At 37.7% G+C, this 25507-nt stretch overlaps 1 protein-coding gene across 1 annotated transcript in view; it reads right to left on the bottom strand.

Moving 5' to 3' along the window:
* The window catches only part of NUBPL (NUBP iron-sulfur cluster assembly factor, mitochondrial), a 227004-nt gene that overhangs the window by 47428 nt on the left and 154069 nt on the right, over positions 1-25507 (bottom strand). Inside the window, exon 7 of the mRNA XM_052659947.1 lies at positions 11353-11446. Coding sequence (XP_052515907.1) covers positions 11353-11446 — 94 coding nt within the window. The remainder of the gene's footprint in view (positions 1-11352; positions 11447-25507) is intronic.

Genomic DNA, 25507 nt, shown 5'->3' with positions numbered 1-25507 from the left:
TTCCAATAGTCATGTATGGATGTGAGAGTTGGACTATAAAGAAAGCTGAGCGCTAAAGAATTGATGCTTTTGAATTGTGGTGTTGGAGAAGACTCTTGAGAGTCCCTTGGACTGCAAGGAGATCCAACCAGTCTATCCTAAAGGAAATCAGTCCTGAATATTCACTGGAAGGACTGATGTTGAAGCTGAAACTCCAATACTTTGGCCACCTGATGAGGAGAACTGACTCTTTTGAAAAGACCCTGATGCTGGGGAAGATTCAAGGCGGGGGGAGAAGGGGATGACAGAGGATGAGATGGTTGGATGGCATCACCGACTCGATGGACATGAGTTTGAATAAGCTCCAGGAGTTAGTGATGGACAGGGAAGCCTGGCGTGCTGCAGTCCATAGAGTTGCAAAGAGTCAGACACAACTGAGTGACTGAACTGAACTGAACTGAAGCATTTAAAACTAATCATTCCAGATGTTAGGCTGATCATGATTATACCAGTGTGGAATTACTCAACTATGGCATTCTAAGTCTCCAAGGCATAAATTGTATCTAATAACCATGCTTGATTGAGAACTTCAGTGTTGGAACCTAATAAAAATATACAACAAAAACTGCCCTTAAGTATACCTGGATGAATAATTCTATATAATCCTTTAGCACATCAATGTAAAGTCAACCAACACTTAAAAGAAGAAATTAACTGCTATTCTTAATGTTCACAGTGTTCTAATATTTAATGCTGCTGATGCTCCTTGATTTATTTAAAGATACTTGCAGCAAAATAATCATTTTCTGCTAGCTTAACATAAACATAATTGTTTATTGACTGTAAAGGAGATTTGCTTCAGTGTTTTTTAGCTCTCCCTTGCCATTCTTCTCTATAACTCCCAAACTTCCTGAATTATAAACATTATTCCCTGTAATATCAATAAATGTCCACTAACATTAGCAGCAGATTAAGTAAAAAAAAGTTAAAAAGGCAGATTCACCTTAAATGTACCCCCAGACTGTGTTTCAACAGGGAATATAAATAGTTCTTTCATGAGTCACTGTTTTGGATTCTATACTCCATTCCACCAGAGGAGAGAATTGGAATAGTCACAAAGGGTATATGTTTTACTAATTTAAAGATCAATCATTATGTTGCTCACGTTAGAAATGAATTTTGTCACAGAAAATTATGCCAACTGCTGCCAAAAAGCATTAAAAAACACAATAATTAGTGGAAATCACAGTATTTCAAAGTCATTGGTGAGAGAGAGCATGTGCACTTTTAATTAAGAATTCAAGTTTGTTAAAGGAATCTGGACACATATCTGCTATTCAGAAAGAGAGATTAGCTTTTCAATAATGGAGTCAAAGGCAACAGGCTTCCAATCACCTCACCCTAACGATGAACTCACTAGGGATTCAGACTGCGTTCACTGTGAACCACTGAGGACAAGAGAAGTTTCTGGAGATTCTAAAGAGCTTGGGCTAGAACCATACAGTTCTCTCATGTTCTATTCACATGCTCTCTCTCTCTCTCTCTCATTCTCATTCTCTCCCTCAGTTCTGATATTATCAGTAAAGATTAAACCCTCAAGTCTTGAGTCCATCTTTATGCTGATCAGTAAACACCTAGAGAAGCCTGCTTGTTTTAAACAAATGTCTCTGCAATGTTCTTCTATAAGCATCTGTTCATGCTGGACTCTTAAGATTAAATATTTTGGATTTCAAACTCTGTTAGATGCACATGAAGCTCAAGCTGCCGATGCTCTCAGTGAGCCACCACCAAAGGCTGTTTTGTTCATAATGACACACATTCCTTTCTGAACACATTCGTTCTCTAACATGAACCCCAAAGAAGAGAACCGCTATACCCTCATTACCTTAACCGTATTTAACCAGGTGTATTTCACAAAAGAAAGACTGACATTTTTCACGGAAAAGCTTTGCTCCATTTTCAAATCATACTTAAGATATGAAGACATTCTTCAGAGCTACACAGCACTCTGATCAAATCTTTAACATCTAAGACAAAGCGCAAAAATGTTTAAATGATAGATTGGGAGTCTCATCCTTTTTCTACATATAAATGTTTAATAGATTTAAAAGTAGTTTTTAATATGAATCTGACTATCCATTGGCCATTAACTATTCACTGAACTTTAAGATACTAAGGAATTTTAGCTGTCAGGCATATGATGAACAAAGTATCTAGAAATTCTTCAAACACAAAACTGAATGAACGATATCAGAAGGGTCCCATCAAAACACAGGCTGGATAAATCAAGGAATTATCAGATAAGTTGCTCTAGACAGAATGATTCTGAAATCTACATAAGAATCATTTGGGGAAGTTTTTCAAATCCTGAGTCTTTCCATGTCATAGTTTAAAAGTTGTTAATTCTTAGGCTATTTCCTTAAACTGTTAACTGACACACTATAACTTCTACCTATAATATATGTTGACACAAATACAGGGGCCCTGCTTCTTAAATTTAATTGGAAACATTATTGTTCACTAACCAATAGCATTATATTTGCTTTATAATTTGATTCCCAAACTAACAAAGACTGAAGTTTCAGACTGACTACCAGGAGAATCCTTAAAGATAAAATACTGGAATACAATTCCTGATCTTTAATCCTTGGCTACAATTTGCCTAACAAAAACAAAAAAATTATTTTGGAAAGAATTTTTAAAATTTGATGGATAAAACAGTAATTCTCTTCTACATCATGTGATTATTTGCTAAATATCCATTAATTATAACCCTGCCCAACATTTTCATGGAAATACACCAGAGGAGAAATCCAAAACTGACTGTCTCCTTTAGTTTCATACTACAAACCAAAAACATAATGAAGATTTACTATCTCTGAATACTAGGAAAATCTATGACCTAAGTCTGCCACCTATCAGATATAAGCATGCTTTAAGCTTTACAGTTTGAGGTAATTAAAAATTGTACAATGTAGGGGAAAAATAGCACTAAAATAGCCAAATATGGCCCATAGTAATTTACTTAATGAAGGCAACAATATGTTTCTGATCCTTTCATGTTATAAAAACTACGGTTGGGCTTCTCCAGTGACTCAGTGATAAAGAACTCCCCTGCCAATACAGGAGACACAGGTACAATCCCTGATCCGGGAAGATCCCACAGGTTGTGAAGCAACAAAACCCATGGGCCCCAGCTATCGAGCCTGCACTCTAGAATCCAGGAGTCGCAACTACTGAAGCCCCTCGCTTGCCCTAGAGCCCACGCTCTGCAACGAGAGAAGCCACCGCAATGAGAAACCTGCACGTCACAACTAGAGAAAAGCCTGCAAGGCAACAAAGACACAAGACAGCCACAAATAAACACATAAAGAAAATTTTACACACACACACACACACACACACTACTGTTAAAACTGGCAGTCAAAGAGTGTTACTGTAAAAGAGATAACTGAATAGCCCAAGCTGGTGGTGGGAAAAATACAAGTGTGGGCTTGGACTAGCGTCTATGATGAGTGAATAGGAGTTCAGTTAATGTGGCAAAGGGCCCACTGCCTTTCACAAGCAATAAATGCCTTTCACTTTAAATGATGACTGAAATATTAAGGTGGCTTAATTTAAAATTCCCATCTCATCTCATTTAAGTGAATAAGAGGCAGAAAGGCCTCTGGCTTTCCTTATATCTGTAGTGTCCAGACAGGAAGGGCTCCAGACAGGAAGAAAGGGCATAACCTCATTTCCATAACTCAATGCCAGTCTGCTAGGGCAGCTTCTCTTGAGTCCGTGGATACTTAGCATATTGTCTAGCTGCCTACTCTGCCACACGCAGTAGCTTCTCCCTCCTTGCGGGAAAGTAATGAAGACAGTACCCACATTAGGATCACCTGGCTGTTCTCTATGCCTTTCCTTGGAAGTAAAAGAAGACCAGGAAGGGATCATGTACTCCCCTCACGAGTGTTCAGTCTTTGTCCCTTCTGTTTTAAGAATCATTTCCAGAAGTTTTATTCCTGCATCTATTTTTACTTAATAAAGTGAAGGAGAACTTTTTTTTCATAGCTCTATCCTATCAAAGTAAGCCCTTCTATCCATTACTCCCCATTGCAACAAAACATACTTAACATCACAGTTTATCTCCAATATAAATATTCTGTTCCTTAATTTGATGACAGTAAAACTTTGCCTTCTGATAGCATGAATTTTCACTAATTTAACTGTACTGAAATCTGTATTAGCTTCAAACTTTCAGAAGGCAGGAATCTTTGTACCTCATCAATCACAAGTCACTAATTCACAGTTACAGTGACAATCATGAAGAAAAGAAAAGCTGTTTTGATTATTTTCCACTTGCTGTGCTCCACTTGCTTCCCCTCCCTCTTTCCCAAGTTCTGCTTCATTCTCTGTCCTGATCAACCCAGGTAGCTGGCCTGTGCAAATTCTATCACCTGAATTTCCTTATCCTCTGGCTTTCAGTAGGGATCTGCCAGAGCAGGTACCCAGGATACAAAGCTGTGAGAGGAGGAAAAGGTGGGAGCACTGTAGGTACCATACACATGCTTCCTCTGTCTTGCAGAAGTTCTGCCCTTGCTTGCATTCCTCTGTGGTCAGAGCTCCCAACAATCAGCCCCTCTACCATGACTTCAGCAGTCGCCAGGCCGCACTTACATGGTTCACTCTCTGCTCCTTCAGGCAGACAGTCCGTAAAAATTCCTGACTGTCACTAGCCTCTGGGTATTTCTCCATGCCTTGTTGGTTTCCTGATATCGCCCACACCTCGGTAACTAATCCCTTCATTAAACTCACTCTGTTAATTCTTTTTAAACTGTGTCACCTCTTTCCAGCTAGGACCCTGACTAATAGAGCACCTTAGTATGAATCACTCACTAAAACTCTCTAGTCTCTCAAAAAATAAAAATATGTTTCACAGATTTCATGAGAGGCATAAATTCTTCACTTAATTCCAAGAATTAAAGTCATCTAACAAAGGAAGAAAAATATTTTAGGCAACATCTATTAGAATTCAAATAGTAACATGGTACCTATATTTTCAAACTTTCAAGGAACTTATAAATGTTTCTCAAAGAAATATTAATCCTCTTCCATTATGGAAGAGCAGCTAAGTGTTCGATAATTCCCAAGAGTACATCACTATGAATTAAAAAAAAAAACACTACAAGTCAACACTGGAATATACTCACCTCAATATATGGCACCAACTAATTTACAACAAAACAAACAGCAAGCAAAAACTCAGCAAACTGTGCAACCAAAAAAAAAATTAAGAAAAATAACACAACAAAATCATCACTGATAACTCTGGCTTCTCCTTTTGACAGGTTCAACAAGACAAGAGCAAATGCAAGGACTATAATTGATTATTTCTCACCCTCTATTCTGTCTCTTTCCATCTAGAAATTACTACAACTACTAGATATTTGCCGTATATAATGATTCAGTAGTCCATGGAAGCTCAAATTTAAATCATTAGCTACTAATACTGCTGTTAACACATATATCACTATTTTTGCTACACAACACTTTTAACAAATAAGAGGAGGATTTGTTTCTTTAAAGTTTCCTCTTATAATGAGCTTGTCATCTATCCTACGGAACAAACTGGAACACATAAAAAGACTTGCTAATTAGCACTCAGAAAGAAGATCTTTTACTTGTACAGGTCTGTCTCCATAAATTTTGCAAAATGATGTCTCTTTACAAGCATAAAACACGATTTCACTCTCAACATGGCTTGGAGAAATGCAAAGTTCATATAAAGATTCCTAATTCACAACATTTCACACACCCCCAAAAAAGCCCTTCTAAAGCGTTCAAGTAGTTTCTAAAAATGACTATACATTTATATAGAGCTTTTATGTTCATTATCTCATTTGCTCCTTCTAAGTCTATGGGGTAGGCAGGTATTCCACACATAAGGATAATCAGATATTTAGTCCCTTGCCAAATATCCCTGCAAGTGAATAAGAATTTCTTATTATCTTCCAATGGAGCAGCACTAGTGACTCTCATCAGTAATTTAATACAGAGCTTGTTGTTATTGCTGTTTAGTCACTAAGTTGGTCCACTCCTTTGCAACCCCTTGTCCGTTGGATTTCCCAAGCAAGAATACTGGAGTGGGTTGCTATTTCCTTCTCCAGGAGATCTTCCCCACCCAGGAATCGAACCTGCATCTCCTGCATTACAGGTTTACCTGATTCTTTACCCCTGAGACACTTGGGAAGCCCATAATACAGAACCTGCATGTAACCAAATAACAAGTGCCCACATGCATACTATTATCCCAGACACCAAAGAAAAGTTAGTATCAAAAGGTATCAACTAACCACAAGTATGTTATACATAACACAAGAAAAAAGATAGCATAAAGAAATCCCTAAAATGAAAATATTTTTCACTCAAAGGAAGAATTAAATAAAATCTATGTTGCTATTGAACTGTGGTATTGGAGAAGATTCTTGAGAGTCGCTTAAGACTGCCAAGAGATCAAACCAGTCCATCCTAAAGGAAATCAGTTCTAAATATTCATTGGAAGGGCTGATTCTGAAGCTGAAACTTCAATATTTTGGCCACCTGATGCAAAGAACTGACTCATTGGAAAAAAAGACTCTGATGCTGGAAAAGATTGAAGGCGGGAGAAGAAGGGGACAACAGAGGATGAGATGGTTGGATGGCATCACTGACTCGATGGACATGAGTTTGCACAAGCTCTGGGAGTTGGTGATGGACAGGGAAGCCTGGCGTGCTGCAGTCCATGGGATCGCGAAGAGTCAGACTGAGCGACTGAACTGACTGACTGATGTTTTTAAAGGTAATGCTTTAACTGATAAACAGAAAAGAGCTCCCAGGTAAAAGCAGCTGGGTTAGGAAAGATAACAGGAATGAGTTAGATAAGGGGGCGCATAAACAGTGACAACTAATCAACTAACTTTGTCATTTATTCAATCAATATTAATTGCATAAGCCATTGCCAAGGTACTCTAAGAAATACTATAATAAATGGGGAAAAAAATCATTGCATTCAAGCAGCTTACTGCCTAGTTGGTAAGATAATACCAACACAGATAAAACACTCATTCACTGATCAACATTTCCTGAGTGATTACAGGAAGGCACTGATTTCGGCACTGTGAAAACACAAAGATGAATGAAGCAGAGGCTTTACTCTCGAGGGTGTAACAGTCTGGTAGAGAAGATAACATAGTTATGTAAGTTTTGAACAGAGAACATAAGAAATGCTATAGAAATCATTCAAATAAAATGCTATGTGAATTCCAAAGAGGGAGAAAGGGTTCCTAACTGGGAGACTGGGGGAAAATGGCAAGTAGTAGCCATCACAATAAACAGTAAGCAGGACCAGGGTACCCAGTGAATGGGGAAGGAAGACATTCTAAGTGAGGGTCAACTGTGTCTTATATTAGAGAAAGTAAAGGGAGGAAAGAAGGGCAGTGGGTATCTAAGGTTTAGGGGGAGCAATCCTAGGTTATACGAGGAGTTCAGTGGGAAAGAAAAGGAAGTCGAATCACAACAGGGCTCAAATAAGAGTTGAAAAAGCTTCTGTGGTTTGTGGGATATGGGACATAAGAATAAGTAGAACACAGAGTATCCTAAAAGAGTTCTAAAGTCAATGATAAGAAAAAAGGAAAATGAGGTTCATAATTAGAGAAAAATAATTCAGGTAGGTCTAGAAAGGCAGACACGATTCTGTCAGGCTGTTCCAGATTATAAGAATTGATGAAAGCCATGATTCAAGCAAGCCAGGCCAGCAAGTCTTTGGTTGGTGCCCTCCCCTCTAAATCCTGGGAACTGGCTCAATTTTAGTATTTACTTAGAAATGTTAGAGTACTGGAGTGGGTTGCCATTCCTCCATATCATGGGGTTTATATCTCTCAGAGTACTTCTTCGTACTCCACATTTTAGCTATCCATGTTTCTTTTCTTACCTGCCACTCCCTCTCCTTGCCCTTCCCTTTGCTCTATCTCCTAAGACTGGGACTTCCAGTTTTCAAGTATGAGTGATATACAATAATATACACAGGTGTGCAATATAAGTAAGTGAAGTCGCTCAGTCGTGTCCAACTCTTTGCGACCCCATGGACTGTAGCCTACCAGGCTCCTTTGTCCATGGGATTTTCCAGGCAATAGTATTGGAGTGGACTGCCATTTCCTTCTCCAGAGGATCTTCCCAACGCAGGGATCGAACCTGGGTCTCTGGCATTGTAGACAGATACTTTACCGTCTGAGCCACCAGGGAAGTCGGTGTGCAATATAGTGAGTCACAATTTTTTAACTTTATGTTCCATTTATAGGTATTATAAAATATAATATCCTTGTAGCTTACATTATACATTAATAGTTTGTATGTCTTATTCCCTGCCCCTACAGGCTGCAACGACTGAGCGACTTCACTTTCACTTTTCACTTTGGAGAACAAAAAGGCAACCCACTCCAGTGTTCTTGCCTGGAGAATCCCAGGGATGGGGGAGCGTGGTGGGCTGCCATCTATGGGGTCGCACAGAGTCAGACACGACTGAAGGGACTTAGCAGCAGCAGCATACTGCTAGTATGCTAGTAACTACTAATTTGTTCTCTATATCTGTAAGTCTGTTTCTTTTTTGTTATATACACTAGTTTGTTGCATTTTGGGGATTCCACATAAAACTGACATTGTACAGTATTTGTCTTTCTCTGTCTGACTTCTCTCACTTAGCACAGTACTCTCCAAGCCCATCCATGTTGTTGGAAATGGCAAGTTTTCATTGTTGTTGTTGTTGTTGTTGTTTTAACAGCTGAGTAGTATTCCATTGTGTGTACACATATGTATACATAGATATATATACATACTCACCACATCTTCTTTATCCATTCATCTATTGATAGGCATTTAGGTTGCTTCCATATCTTGGCTATTGTAAATAATGTTGCTATGAACATTGGGGTGTGTTTGTTTTTTTGAATTAGTGTTTCCATTTCTCTCAGATATGTATCCAGGAATGAAACTGCTGAGTTATATGGTAGTTCTATTTTCAGTTTTTTGAGAAACCTCCCTACTGCCTTCCACAGTGGCTGTACCAATTTACATTCCCATCAACAGTGTACAAGGATTCAGATGGGACTTTTAACCTGAGGACAGTGAACCTTCTAAAATTATACATAAAAATTGTGTTTCTGTAGGTACAAATACATTTACATTTATACATCAAAGTATCAAAAAAAGGTCCAAACATCAAAAAAAGGTTTGGAACACTTGTCTAGGGGAAAGACTTGATTTAACCATCCCTGGATCCTGTAGAGTGCTAAGCACCTACCTTCATATGGATAGTATTTGTTGCTTTGTAACCTCAACTATGCTTCAATAAAAAAATAAAAAGGCATAAAAGATAAATGAAAAAAAAAAACTTTAAGAAGCAGCAGTAGCAACAGCAGCAGCAGCTACCTACTATGGAGTACAGCACAAACTGAGTTGATGAGTTTTTCCCAAAGGAAGATTTTAAGAATGACAACAAAATTAAGAAGTAAACAGTTTCTTCATTTTAAAAAATAATTAAAATTTATTAATAAATTATAAAATCAATGTTAGGTTTATGTTTAATGCAATCTTATAAATAGGTTTTCCTCATTCTAGAATCATTCTCTCATCTTATTGTAAAAAATACTGTTTCTGAATGGTGCTTACCAGGGGCTAGGGGTAGGAGGGAATTCAGAGTTACTGTTTAACGGGTAAAGAGTTTCAGTTTGGGAAGATGAGAAAGCTCTGGAGATGGATGGTGGTGATGGCTGCACAACAGTGTGAATGTACACAATGCTACTGAACCGTCATGCACATTTGACCAAAATTCTAAAAATACTGCTTTTTATTCTTATCTAACATTAATTACCTATTAGAGGGTAGACTGTTCATCAAAGGTAAGAAATAGAGATACTACTTAAATTTTAGGATATTAGAAAGAAATCCTCAAAGGAGAAGTAAATCTTAACCCCAATCTACACATTGTTTGTTTTAGAGTATAAGCACAAATTAAACAGAGCGATATAATCATAAATCCTGTCCAGAGAGAGGGGCTATTATCTGAATAAACAAAGGAAAATTGCTTAGGGACACCAGTTTATCTGTTGAAGTAAATTAAACTTTTTCAAGGTACCAACTCACAACTCAGGGAATAAATAATAATTTAGCCCAACTTTATCAATATTATCCACATAAATAAGAGTTTGAGAATCTTGCAACAGGCATTTCAAAGTTCAAGGAGTACAACTTATTCAATAAACATTTAGCGATCACTCTTGGTATTTATTTACTTATTTATTTTTTTAATTTTTATTTTTACTTTACTCTTGGTATTTAAAAAATAAAAGTCCCAAAACTACTTTAAAAAGAAAAAAATACAGACTATTTACAACTCTGACTACAGAAAGGACAAATTACTTTCCTGTTTTATTGTACTTTACTCCCATTTCATGCATTATAATTTGCCCCAACAAAGTAGAAGCCTCAGGCTCCAGAAAGGTTATAAATCTATTTAAAATATCAAAAGTAGTCATAATTATTGATAATATCATAATGATATTTTCAAATAATGTATATATATTATCAAATACCTCATTTCTAAACCTTTTGGTGACTGTCCATGATAGCTCATGGTTATTTATTACCAACAAATAATGGATTTGAAAAGACATTTTTAAATCCCATTATTTCCCTCAAAGTCCTTATATGTATATAAGAGAGATTTACAGAGAGATTTACAACTATTTCTGCACTGGAATCTAGGAAAATCCTTAGAAACAGATTCAATATAAAACCTAATACTAATCTTTAAATTCCATTGCATTAAAAGATATCCACTACCATACTGAAGTGTTGTATATTTTGTATTTGATGTAAACTAACATGTTTATTGCTCTCAACTTTAACATTAACTAATTTGCAGGATATAAAAATTTCCCACAGTTGTATTTATTAAAAAGCCAAATTTTTCCAGTATTTATTCTTATTCAATATTTAGTCAATAAACATTACTGAGTGCCTGCCACATAATCAGGCACTATGCTGTAAGAGTTGAATGACTGGTGAACCAAACAGCCAGGTTTTAACTAAATAATACTTAAGCACCACTTCTTATCTAAAACATAGACTTACATCACTACCTTTTCAAAGTGTCTTTCTTTATATTTTTATAAACATGCTTATTCTGGCAGTTCTTTGAAACTTTTGTTCATGAATCTGATCTCTAAAGGTAAATTTATAAATGATAATGTTTTTAAGACATAAAAATGTTTGCCTGTCATAGAGTTTGTTTTACTGTATGACAAAAACAAAACATCAAGGACATCACAAATTCCATTTAACTGTAAGCGTTACCTGAAATGGGAATATTCTGTGAGACTGATAACTGCACGTCTCCAGTTCCTGGTGGCATGTCAACAACCAGATAATCCAGTTGACCCCAATCTACCTAAAAACCAAGACAACACAAATAATATCACTGTAAAAACAAATGCGGTGAATAGTGATGTAAACCAAAAAAATGAATTAATAACAAATCTAAAATAATAGCTTTCACTTGAGCTATTACTAAGTGCCAGGGACTATGATGAGGGCTGATATGGATGTATAAAAGACCGTGGATGTATAAGAAACCATCTCTGCTCCTAGCAGACCTTCTCTGACTAATAGGGTTAAATTTTCAGATGATCCCACAAAACACACACATACCATAATGATGATCCCAGTGCGCAATGTACATTTCAGGACCAATAATCTATTTTCACTGAGAACGGCCCTAATTTTACCTAAGGAGGTCTTAGCTTTTTGTCCTTTGAGTTTTGAGTAGTGTTTCCTGTAGCAGATCCTACTATAATTTTTAATGTTTATTATTTTTCCTTCATAAAACACACTAAAATGAAAACTGAAACTTGATAAGAAAATTTTATAAGAATAATTTTGTAAAGTAATTAACCTCTAATTAAAACAAGTAAATTAAGAAAAAAAGAAAATTTTATAAATATAAGTAGATTTACAAACTATTAACATTTGATTATTTCTTTTCAGGCGTTTTTCTAAGTATCTATATGGCATCTGGTCCCATCACTTCATGGGAAATAGATGGGGCAACAGTGGAAACAGTGTCAGACTTTATCTTTTTGGGCTCTAAAATCACTGCAGATGGTGATAGCAGCCATGAAATTAAAAGACGCTTACTCCTTGGAAGGAAAGTTATGACCAACCTAGAGAGTATATTAAAAAGCAGAGACATTACTTTGCCAACAAAGGTCCGTCTAGTCAAGGCTATGGTTTTTCCAGTAGTCATGTATGGATGTGAGAGTTGGACTGTGAAGAAAGCTGAGCGCCAAAGAATTGATGCTTTTGAACTGTGGTGTTGGAGAAGACTCTTGAGAGTCTCTTGGACTGCAAAGAGATCCAACCAGTCCATCCTAAAGGGGATCAGTCCTGGGTGTTCATTGGAAGTACTGATGCTGAAGCTGAAATTCCAATACTTTGACCACCTCATGCGAAGAGCTGACTCATCTGAAAAGACCCTGATGCTGGGAGGGATTGGGGGCAGGAGGCGAAGGGGACGACAGAGGATGAGATGGCTGGATGGCATCACCGACTCGATGGACATGAGTTTGGGTAAACTCCGGGAGTTGTTGATGGACAGGGAGGCCTGGCGTGCTGCAGTTCATGGGGTTGCAGAGTTGGACACGACTGAGAGACTGAACTGAACTGATACCTAGAAAAATGCTCAGCCTCAATTAGATAGGTATCAAGGATACTTCAGGGCTTCCCTAGTGGTTCAGTCGGTTTTTAAAGAGTCTGTCTGCAATGCAGGAGACCTGGGTTTGATCCTTGGCTCAGGAAGGTCCCCTGGAGAAGGAAACAGCAACCCAATCCAGTATTCTTGCCTGGAAAATCCCATGGACAGAGGAACATGGCAGGCAACAGTCCATGGGGTCCCATGAATCAGACACAACTTAGTGACTAAACCACCACCACTACCAAAGGTACTTCAAGCTCTTTTCTCCTCAAATGGTTCTTCCTTATGAATCCCCAGTTTCAGCAAAAGGCCGTAGGGTCCTCTCAGTTGCCTAATGCAAAGACTTGGGATCATACTTAACTTGTTCCCTTTCCCTCACCAATTATATTATGCTTTACAAAAAATCTCTGAAATGTATTCACTTCTCCTTCTGCATGGCCAAGAACCCAACATGAACCACCACATTCATTTATCACCAAAATCTCCCAACCAATTTCTCTGTATCAGCATTGCCCATACAGTCTATTCTTGATACCACAGAAAAAAATGATTTGATAGTGCAGTGTTTTTTTTTTGTTTGTTTAAAACTCCTCTATTGCTTTTAGAATAAAGGTTAAGCTTAAGCTTTAGAACTTCTGCCTGGTCTTCTTTACTTGCTAATTCCTCCTCATTCTTGAGGCTGCAGCTTGAAAGTCACTTCCCATAAATTTCATTAAAAATTAGATATGGTTGTTCATTCATTCAACCAACAAATGTTCACTGAGTATCTACTATATATCAGGCATTGAGCAAAGGAATTAGTAATTGAATAGTATCATGGTCCCTTCATCTCACAGCATTTACAGTACAGAGGGAGAGAGATATTCAACACAAAATGATATAACCTGTGCGAAAAAGGTTAGTGAGAGAAATTGAAAGATCAACATAGCTGAAGAGAAGTGCAAGAGGAAAGATGGCATTTGTTTACTATTGTTTCAGTATCTATCTTCTCATGAAACTGTAGATGACAGAATATCTAACACAGAATGGACACATAGGAGATGCCCAAGTTTTCTTTCAAGGAATGAATGAATAAATACATACATGCAAATACTTAAAAATTTTTAAAAAGGAAATGGAAGTTATACTGTGTATCCTGTTTCTTAAAACTTAATAATGTGAAATAAGCCTTTTCCATAAAATCACATATTCTTAAAATAGGATATTGGGTCTGACGGATTCATTTATGTTTTAACACATTTTTTCAACATATATTTACTGAGAAATGATTCCAGGCACTGTTCCAGGTAATGAATAGACAGCATGAAAAAAAACAGTCCGAGCCACTAAGCAACTATAGTTTTAGTGAGGGAAACAGGTAGATAAACAGAAAGACAAAGAGTAAAAAGTACTACAAAGAAAACAAGCATCCCTTTCTATACAGAATTACTTGGTTCCTGATTTGGATATATCCAGATCAAACAGCAAGAGACATTTTTAAAGTCTTCAATTTCTGAGTTTCAGAGAGCGGGTAGTAAGAGTTCAGACAGCTAAGAATTTATCAAAGGAGTTCTTTGAGTCTCTTCAGTTCCCAGGGTCAGATAGTGAGGAACACATGAAGCAGAGAGAAAAGGAATAGAATGTGGTGTCAGGGACTACCTTCGACAGGGTGGTCAGAGCCTGAATTGAGAAAAATAACATGCAACTGTTAGAAAGCATTCTAGGCAGAAGCAATGGCAAGTGGAAAGGCCCTGAGATGGGGATATGCTTGGTGCACCCACGGAATAGCTAGGAAGGCAGCACAGCCTTTCTAAAACAGCACTCCTCCAACCATCAGTTTCTTTCCTTCTCTGAAAGTGTTTTTTCTTGAAAACATTTATCAATATCTGACATTATATACTGACACGTCTTTTAGGAATTCTATGATATTTCTCAAACACAAGTACTTGATACTGATTTAACAACACATTTTAAGAGAATGATGAAATGATGAAGATGAAGTAGTTCATTTTCACTATGGGGTTTCTTGGTTTGAAAACAGTTATCCCTAAGTCACCCATGGCCACCATCTATGAAACTATTTACAAAAAAGATAAAGGATACTTTTCATTTTACATCCTCTATGCTGACACTCCCAGCACTGGCAGACTGACAAGCCTCTTTGTTTCAGAGGACATCAAATGACTAGCGCCAGCAATTTATAATTGTTGTTCCTTGGCATTTAATCATATTTATCACATTGGCTCCAATTTCTTACATCTTTAAAGAGAATTCCTATTATATTTCTGAGGAACTAAAAATACTACACTGTTAAGGCAATGAATTTCAAATGACTCTTAAACTGAATTCAAAATGGGAAAAATAAAAAACCTGGCCCAGAACCTTCATCACACATAGTAGGCATTTCACCAAGGATTGCAGACTTGAACTGAACTCAGTATCTGACTTCCAGTTTTATAGCATTCACTAATATATCAATAGCAATATATGTTGCTATTAATGAATATATAATAATTAATATAAAGTTAACATAATTAACACATTATTGTTGTTCAGTCACTAAGTCATGTCTGACTTTTTGTGACCCCAATTAACAATTAACATATTAATACATACTGAAATGAAATGTTAGTTGCTCAGACATGTCCAGCTCTTTGCAACCCCGTGGACTGGGCCTCACCAGTCTACTCTGTCCATGGGGTTTCCCAGACAAGAATACTGGAGTGGGTTGCCATTTCCTTCACGGGATCTTCCCGACCCAGGGATCAAACCCGGATCTCCTGCATTGCAGACAGATTCTTTACCAACTGAGCCACCAGGGAAGCTCTCAAGGAATATAATGTATTAAAATATACTGTCTGCCAGAAAGTTCCAGTTCTCTTATAAAAGAACTACTGAAGCATTGATTTTAGAAAGATTTGGGGATGCTCTACATTCTATTCAGTGCAGATTTACTCACATAAATTATTTATTACTAAATGCAGGGAAATAAGTACTAGCAAAACATCCAGGCGTCTAATTTAGTAAAACCCAGCAGCAGATACTTAAGTGTAAAGAATCTGCCTGACGATGCAGGAGACGCAGATTCAATCCCTGGGTCAGGAAGATCCCCTGGAGAAAGGAATGGCAACCCACTCCAGTATTTTTGCCTGAAAAATCTCATGGACAGAGGAGCCTGGTGGGCTATATATAGTTCATGGGGTCTCAAAGAGTCAGACACGACTTAGTCACTGAGCACATATGTATGTGTCATGGAGCACACACAACTTCAGTGGTCTTCTCTAAGAATAAGAATGCAAAGTCAGGAACGCCAAACTAGGTGCAAAAGTAAATATTTATTTAGAATGTAAAAGAAATCATCATAACCTGTTAGCACCATAGAGTTCCTTTCTCTGAGACCTCCTGAACACCAGAAATGCTTACACAGAAACTGTCCCTGCCTGCAACCGGCTTCTGCTCTCCACTGAGAACATTCTACAACCCGACTGTGTGGAATCCTGAACTTAAGCTTCATTACCTTCAAGGTAACTCCACCTCTGGTAAAACCTTCTCAGCTCCCTCTCAGGCTCTAGACTTAAAGGATCCCAGTGGGTCAGACTGAGCCAGTCTAGAAGTGGAGCTACCAAGGCGGTTCAGAGATGCCCTATGGATAAAGAGGCAGCGCTGCAGCGGAGAACCCAGCAATGCAGCTGGGAAGTCAGACAGGTGCATTGCATCTGACGGGGCACATAAACAGCATAACAGGAGAATTAAAAAAAAAAATCCAGCGGTCAGGGCAATTGAGAAGGATGGGATGTGGTACAGATTAGGGGCAACAGTTCAGACCTCAGTCTGCCAACAGAAGCTCTGTGCAAGATATCTCTTTTACACAGTTATATGTAACTTTTAATTTCCTCTAAAGTGTTTGAGATACATGACTTTTGGAATCAAGTCAGTCACTAAGCTTTTGTCCAAAGTCATTCAAATAACATTAGAACAGCTGTTTTTTCGTTTCTTATAAATATGCATTTGTAATTGCTAAAACAGCACATCTTATGGTATTGCTTTTTTAAACTGCTCTTTCTCTGTTATTAAGACAACCAACACTTGAAGGTTATGCCATCAGAAATAATTACTAAGTCTGCTAAATTATTTTTATTTTTTATCCTTATCTTACTATTTATCTTTTTTGTCAACCTTATTCAGGGAAAATATTTCAGCTAGCACCAACTCGGGTAATTTTAGGCTAATATGTCTTCCCCAAACAATATTTTGTGTTTTGTATTCAAAATAATGCCTGATAATCGGAGAGAAACCCAAAAACTCAAATAAAGGTAATTCCCTCTTTTCTGAGGAATGACTGGGAGATAAAAGTGTGTCTTATATTTGGACAGATAAGGTTATGAAGATAGCAGGACATCAGTTGTGAAGAGTATGGTGCTATGAATGGGTAAAGAAGATGGACCACTTCCTTCCACGGCTATTTCTATTAAGAAGCTGACCAAAGCAGCACCTATCAAGCCTCGATGCAGAGGATGCTAGGAGTACGAGTGCAAAGTGTCTGAGTTGTGAGTGTTAAAAAGAAACGGCCCATGGATGCATTCCGGTTTCAGCTTCTCAGCCGGCTGGAGCAGTGTACCAGTCAGCCTCCGGTGTAGTGGTCTCCATCATGAGCACTGCGCAGGCCACATTTAAGTACCACAGAGTCAAGACATGCTTTTCCAAAGCAAAGGCAGAGTGTCCCAGCTATCCTAGGTTTGCAAGCAAGGTCAATGGGAGCCAGGTGAAAACAACATCAGCCAGGGTGGGCCCTGGGTCCCTGTGGATGCAGGGAGGAACATCACTGCCAAGAAAGAAGAGCTAGAGTTATGATTTGCTGGAGCCAAAGTAGTGACCAAGAAGAATTACACTCCTGAGGACAAGAAAAAGGTGTGACTTAAGAACAAAAAGACAAATCATGAAGCAGGAGAAATGGGAGAAAAATCTAGATTGAATGATTTAAAAGTGGACTGTATCTTGAAAACCTATTCATACAATGCTTAAAATATTCCATCAGTAACAGAGCAAATTCTAAAGGAAGCTGGCTAAGTCAGACATTGCTTCTTTCCTTCCTGTCTGCTCTTAATTAGTCCTTGAATAGTTGGTTGACTCTTAGGCCCACTTGATGCATAAGGAGTAGATCTCAATGTCGTGTCCTGCCATCTGACCCTGGCCATCCAGCTGTTGCTCCTTCTGTCCCGTACCAAAGTCCTGCTACCTCTCCCTGATTTCCTGGCTCTCCAACCACTGTTAGGCATGATTTAACCCTAATGGCAACGGCACCCCACTCCAGTGCTCTTGCCTGGAAAATCCCATGGACGGAGGAGCCTGGTGGGCTGCAGTCCATGGGGTCACTAAGAGTCGGACAGGACTGAGCGACTTCACTTTCATTTTTCACATTCATGCATTGGAGAAGGAAATGGCAACCCACTCCAGTGTTCTTGCCTGGAGAATCCCAGGGACAGGGGAGCCTGGTGGGCTGCTGTCTATGGGGTCGCGCAGAGTCGGACACGACTGAAGCGACTTAGCAGCAGCAACCCTAACAGCAAATAGAACAGTACTTGTATTTTGTTCAGAATCCCAGACATGAAACCATGCTACCTCTGGCACAGGAGATGCAGCTAACCTTGTTTCAGACCCATGGACAAACTTGTCAGGCAAATCACCAAGCTACTAGGATTTTTGCTTCAACTAACTTCCAAGGTTTGAATAGGTCTTCAGCTCCAAGAATTCTAGGTAATTATTTTTATATAAAATTATCTCCTCAACTTCAGTGTAAGTTCCCTGACAGAAGAGTCCATTCTCTATGCATCTCTGAACTCTCCACAACTAATTCCCTCCATAATGAACCAGTGTTCAGTGTTCAATCCATATCCACTGAGAGTAATTCTGGGTCAATTTATTACACTATTAAAACTAATTTTTTTGCCATGTGACGTACCTTTTACATAAAATATAGATCTAAAATAGAACAGAAATTAGGATTAAGTCTGAACCATGGTTTTTGCTCTGCCCAGTGGCTTATTCATAAAATCATATAACATTTTATTTTGGTTTCAAGAAGAAAATTGCTACAAAGATGAAATTATTTAAATAACAAATAATGTAATAAAAACTTGAAAAATTCCACTTGAGTTGATAACCTACTGACTTGTAGAAATAAATGACACAACAAAATTTAATGAACATATCCTTGAGATTATTTTGATAAGAGCTAACCCAGTTACATGGTGAAAACACACTATTCGAGTTATAACAATGATCTAAAACTTCTTTAATATTTTCATTTATTTCAGATGAAAATTCTCTTGTCCATTTTTAAATTTCTTGCTTGCCATAGGAAAAGAAGGTGGGGTGGAAACGCCTTGAATAAATCCCTCCAGATACTACCAACCCAAATGACAGCAGTAATGTTCTGAGAGAGAAAGAAAGAGAAACTTTATGCTTTATCCTTCCCTTTAACATCATATTTCATTTCATTTTATCCTTCTCTTTAACATCATCTTCCATTTCGTTAACTGAGCCTGACAACATGGATAGCGTCAATTCACAGATGACTTCTTACCCCAAAGTTGATAGATGGGCCAATCTTTGGTAACTACCCAGTTTCTGAAGCAATATTTAAAAGATTATCCAATTCCCAAGTCCAGCCCACAGACACCCAGGTACATCCACAGTACAACTCAAACAGTAAAACTTCACGGTATAAAAATTATAATGTTACCACAAAAGAAAGAATATATCAGTTAATTATGAGAACATCTCTCGAAGTTCTCCAGACTCCTGCTTTAGACCAACTGCTTAGACATATAGATGTTCATAACCTAGGAAGATGATATTAATAAAGGATAGGACTGCTACCAAAAAGGCCTAAAATATTACAAACTTGCCTGAAAATCAAGATGCTTTTATTTTTAAAAAATACTATGGGGAGGGTGGTGGGAGGGATGTTCAAGTGGGAGGGAACATGGGTAAACATATGCCTGATTCATGTTGATGTTTGGTAGAAACTAACACAGCAATTATCCTTCATTTAAAAATAAATATTTTAAAATTACTAAAAGATATTTAAAAAATAAGAATTCTCCTTTGTTTTTATTATAAACCTAAAGGCTGAAGCTTCAGAATTTTTAAGTAGGAGTAACAAACCACCTTACTAACCTAATTTGCATGCTTAGTCACCCACTCATGTCTGACTCTTCATGACCCCATAGACCATAGCCTGCCAGGTTCCTCTGTCCATGGGATTTTCCAGGCAAGAAGACTGGAGTGGGGAGCCATTTCTTTCTCTAGGGGATCTTTCTGACCCAGGGATCAAATCTGGTTCTCCTGCAATGCAGGTGGATTCTTTACCATTTGAGCCACCAGGGAAACCCAACCTAATTTGGGACAGTTTATAAAATATATTTAGATGTATAGGACTCTCTTTAAGAAAATTAAAAACTATAATACTCTTTTTAAAAAACTCCTTAGAAAAAATACTGTATTTCCGAGGATCCAAGGTCCTGAAGGAGGTTCTTAAAGATATTACAGAACTTGAGGGACTTTCTGCTCCTGGAAAGCAATCTACCCAATGTATTAAGAGTACTGAACGCTAGAGGTGATCTGACTAAGTGTTCCAGATGATTTCTTGAGCTCCAGTTACCTGCCATCTAGAGTCCTACACGTGAGCCTTATGGTGCATCAAGAGGAACTGGGTTAGTGAACAGGGAAGAGGTGGGGGGAAGGGTCTGCAGGTAACAGGTAAAGGAGAGCAAATGGAAATGAGTAGTTTTTGAGAGTCTAAGGTAGATACATTTATGTAACACTGCAAAATAGGCATTATAATTTCTTTCTTATAGAGATAAGAATATTGAGGATTAGAGAAGTTAAGAAAGTTGCCCAAGATAAGGTTGATGGTGAGTGATAGAGTTGGGATATAAATTCTGGTCTGTGTGACTCAAGTCATGTTTCTAAGTCTCCCAGAGAATTAGGAGCAGCATCACTATTCCAAGCCCATTCTCTGAGGCCTTGTTCTATTAGCACAACCCCAAGAACAATTGAGCTTTACTACACCACTTTTTCAGAGTATGATAAAAAAAAGTAAACACTACAGACTCACAGAAAATTACTTGCTTACATAATGTAAGTAAGAAACAGAAGAATCATTTGTTTCCTTACTTGTTTTCCCCTTTACTGGTTAATTAGAATGATGTTTCCTCTATTTCTGAGTATTTTTTATGGTATGTCATAGTGTTCTTTCCTTACATAATCCTTTAAGAGTCTTTTACATATTAAAGCAAGATCAATCAGTCAGTCCTAAAGGAAATCAACCCTCATCTCTGAATATTCATTGGAAGGACTGATGCTAAAGCTAAAGCTCCAATACTATGGCTACCTGATGTGAAGAGCCAACTCATTGGAAAAGACCCTGATGATGGGAAAGATAGACGGCAGGAGGAGAAGGGGGTGACATCCAACATCTCATGCTGGATGGCGTGAGATGGTTGGATGTCATCACTGACTCAGTGGACATGAGTTTGAGCAAATTCTGGGAGACAGTGAAAGACAGGGAGGCCTGGCCTGCTGCAGTATATGGGGTCACAAAGAGTCAGTCATGACTGAGTGAACAACAACAACAAATTAAAGTAAGGGTCTTATAACCATGGAAATGTTGACTATGTGTTATTAAAGAATATTAGTAGTAATAATAATAACCCACCACTAAATTTTGGTTTTATTTTCAATCAATAAATCATTAATGAATCATAAATCATAGAATCATCATTCTACCAACCATCTACACACAAAAAATTATGTGGAGCAACTGTCTGAAACAAAGTAAATAATTTCTAAAGACTAAGACAGAAAATAAAAATGTTTTTTTGAACATTTTGAACATGTTTTGAACAATTTTGAACATGGTGTTTCTTAAACTGGCCCACTAGGTTTTAATCCAAAAATTTAAAGATCTAACATCAAATAGAAAACCAACTGTGAGGAATTTATAGCTCTATATGCAGCTATATTTTAAATGTGAGCTATTATAATGCAGCTTTTAGATTTCAAATTCTGATTCAGACATTAATTATTATGATTTAAAAAAAAAAAAAAAACGGCATTGGAAAGAAGGAGTTCAGCAAAAATCGAGACTATGAATCTAGCTGGATATAGATAAGAATCCAGATAGCTCCTCATCAAACAGAAGAGTTCTAGTCTGGGAAACTGGTATACCTAAGTTCTAATCATTTTTGTCTCTAATTAACTATGTTACCATGGGTCAACTAATTAACCTCTGTGGCCCTAACTATTCTCTTATGCTAAAATCAAGTGTTTAAATTAGATAATCAGTAAGATTCCTTCAAATAACTTAAAAAAAGAAAATGTGACGATGACTTGTTTGTGTAAACTGAAAAACACTTGTGAGAGATTTGTTTAGAGAAAAAAGTGAATAGAAAGTATTCTTATCCAAAAGCAGCAAAATGACAACACAGGCTTTTTTTCTAATTTTTTTAATGGGAGCACTTTATATAAAAACAAGAAAGATAAAAGCAAACCGGTATATTTAACAAATTTATTTCATAGAACAATCATATTTCTTACGGAAAAATTAGCTGAATTTTACAAAGAAATATAAATTTGTTTTGATCAGTCCTGACTACCATCCTAAAATATCTCATTCTGGCTGATCTAGGAATTAATATGTTCTATCTCTATAAAATGTCGTAATTTACAAAATAGATTCATCCGGAAAAGTTGTACAGGGAACTACCACTGAGGTAAGGAGTGGGGAGGGGATTCAATCACAGATTCTTAAAGGTGGAAGACCTAACCCAGTTTTCCCACTAATACAAAACTTCTTTCCATAAACATTCATGACGGAGATAGCTAACAACAGAAAGTTCAAATCATTCCGATGCATATCACACATTGAAATACAAATCGTGGAATAATTTACACACAAGGAATGGACAAAAGTTGTCACTTAAGAATTTTTTCTATTTTTTTCTTTTGCTATATATAAGTTCAGTTTACTTTAACTTACTTTATTTCTCCCTAAACACAGCTTAAAATATGCTTTGTTTTCTGATTTGCCTTTGTTGGTATGGTGGTTTAGTTGCTCAGTCGTGTCCTACTCTTGCAACCCCATGGACTGTAGCCTGCCAGGCTCCTCTGTCCATAGGATTTTCCAGGCCAGAATATTGGAGGGGGTTGCCATTTCCTTCTCCAGGGGATCTTGCCAACTCAGGAATGGAACCCAGGTCTCCTGCACTACAGGCAACTTCTTTACCGACTGAGCTACCAGGGAAGCTCTTTGTTTGCTATGGGAACCTCTATTTATAAAGACCTCCTCCTTTTAAAAATATGAATAAGCACCTACTAAATTATAAGGGTTTAACTTGAGACTACAGACATATACTTGGGCTTTTAGAAAAATAAAAAGGATTAAATATGTAGAATAATTTTTGTAAACTGATGTGTTTTTAGTAAAGGAAAGATATCAGCAGTTTCAGGTGTAAGGGTTGTGTGAAAGTGTCAAAAAACAGGTTAGTCAGAAAGTCAGATACTAAGGTTTTATTATGGATTGATTGTCTGAATTTAACTAAGCTGCTTAACTTTTTGGTGCCTCTGTATCCTCATCCTGAAATGGTTTTCAACAGAGAATTTCAGAGATAGCAGGGACTCTAGAGATAATCTTGTACAAAGTCCTTTTTACAGATCAGCTCAATCGCTGAGTCATGTCTGACTCTTTGCAACTCCATGGACTGCAGCACACCAGGCCTCCCTGTCCATCACCAGCTTCCAGAGCTTGCTCAAACTCATGTCCATTGAGTCGGTGATGGCATCCAACTATCTCCTCCTCTCTCGTCCTCTTCTTCTACCTTCAATCTTTCCCAGCATTAGGGTCTTTTGCAATGAGTCACTTTTTCACATCAGGTGGCAAAAGTACTGGAGCTTGAGCTTTAGCATCAGTCCTTCCAATGAACGTTCATGACTGACTTCCTTCAAGATGGACTAGTTTGATCTCCTTGCAGTCCAAGGGACTCTAAAGAGTCTTCTCCAACACCACAGTTCAAAAGCATCAATGCTTCAGTGCTCAGCTTTTCTTTATGATCACTCTCATATCCATACATGACTACTGGAAAAACAAAAGCTTTGACTAGAGGACCTTTGATAGCAAAGTAATATCTCTGCTTTTTAATATGCTGTCTAGGTTGGTCATAGCTTTTTTTCCAAGGAGCAAGTATCTTAATTTCATGGCAGTCACCATCTGCAGTAATTTTGGAGCCCAAGAAAATAAAGTCTGTCACTGTTTCCACTGCTTCCCCATCTATTTGCCATGAAGTGATGAGACCGGATGCCATGATCTTAGTTTTTTGCGTGTTCAGTTTTAAGCCAGTAAAAATCACTCTCCCCTTTCACTTTCATCAAGAGATTCTTTAGTTCCTCTTCACTTTCTGCCATAAGAGTGGTGCCATCTGCATATCTGAGGTTATTGATCTTTCTCCCAGCAATTTTGATTTCAGCTTGTGCTTCATCCAACCTGGCATTTCGCATGACGTACTCTGCATGTAAGTTGAATAAGCAGGGTGACAATATACTGCCTTGACAAACTCGTTTCCCAATTTGGAACCAGTCTGTTGTTCCATGTCCAGTTCTAACTGTTGCCTTTGGACCTGCATACAGGTTTCTCAGGAGGCAAGTACAGTGGTTTGGTATTCCTGTATCTTTAAGGATTTTCCACATTTTGTTTTGATCCATACAGTCAAAGGCTTTAGTGTAGTCAATAAACAGAAGTTCATACTTTTCTGGAACTCTCTTGCTTTTTCTATGATTCAACAGATGTTGGCAATTTGATCTCTAGTTTCTCTGCCTTTTCTAAATTCAGCTTGATCATCTGGAATTTCTTAGTTCACATACTGTTGAAGCCTCGCATGGAGAATTTTTAGCATTACTTTGCTAGCGTGTGAGAAGAGTGCAACTGTGTGGTAGTTTGAACACTCTTTGGCATTGCCTTTCTTTGCGACTAGAATGGAATCTGACCTTTACCAGTACTGTGGCCAGTGCTGAGTTTGCCAAATTTGCTGGCATATTGAGTGCAGCACTTACACAGAATCATCTTTTAGGACTTGAAACAGCTCAACTGGAACTCCATCACCTCCACTACCTTTGTTCGTAGTGATGCTTCCTAAGGCCCACTTGACTTCACACCAGGGTGTCTGGCTCTAGGTGAGTGATCACACTATTGTGGTTATCTGGGTCATTAAGATCTTTTTTGTATAGTTCTTCTGTGTATTCTTGTCACCTCTTCTTAATATCTTCTGCTTCTGTTAGCAGAAGATAGCAATCATACTGAAGATGTATGTAAAAGATAAAAGACAGCTAACATATTGTTAGCATACCATTTCTATCCTTTATTGTACCCATCTTTGCATGAAATGTTCCCTTGGTATCTCTAATTTTCTTGAAGAGATCTCTAGTTTTTCTCATTCTATTGTTTTCCTCTATTTCTTTGCACTGATACTAAGGAAGGCTTTCTTATTTCTCCTTGCTCTTCTTTGGAACTCTGCATTCAGGTGGGTATATCTTTCCTTTTTTCATTTGCCTTTCACTTCTCTTCTTTTCTCAGCTATTTGTAGCTTCTAAGACAACTTTTTTGCACTTCTTTTTCTTGGGGATGGTCTTGATCACTGCCTCTTGCATAGTGTCATGAACCTCCCTCCACAGTTCTTCAGGCACTCTATCAGATCTAATCCCTTGGATCCATTTGTCACTTCCACT

This window comes from Budorcas taxicolor, chromosome 21, assembly GCF_023091745.1.
Source record: "Budorcas taxicolor isolate Tak-1 chromosome 21, Takin1.1, whole genome shotgun sequence".
NCBI lineage: Eukaryota > Metazoa > Chordata > Mammalia > Artiodactyla > Bovidae > Budorcas > Budorcas taxicolor.
Note: the sequence above shows the minus strand (reverse complement) of the source record. Positions and strands in the feature narration are given on the sequence as shown.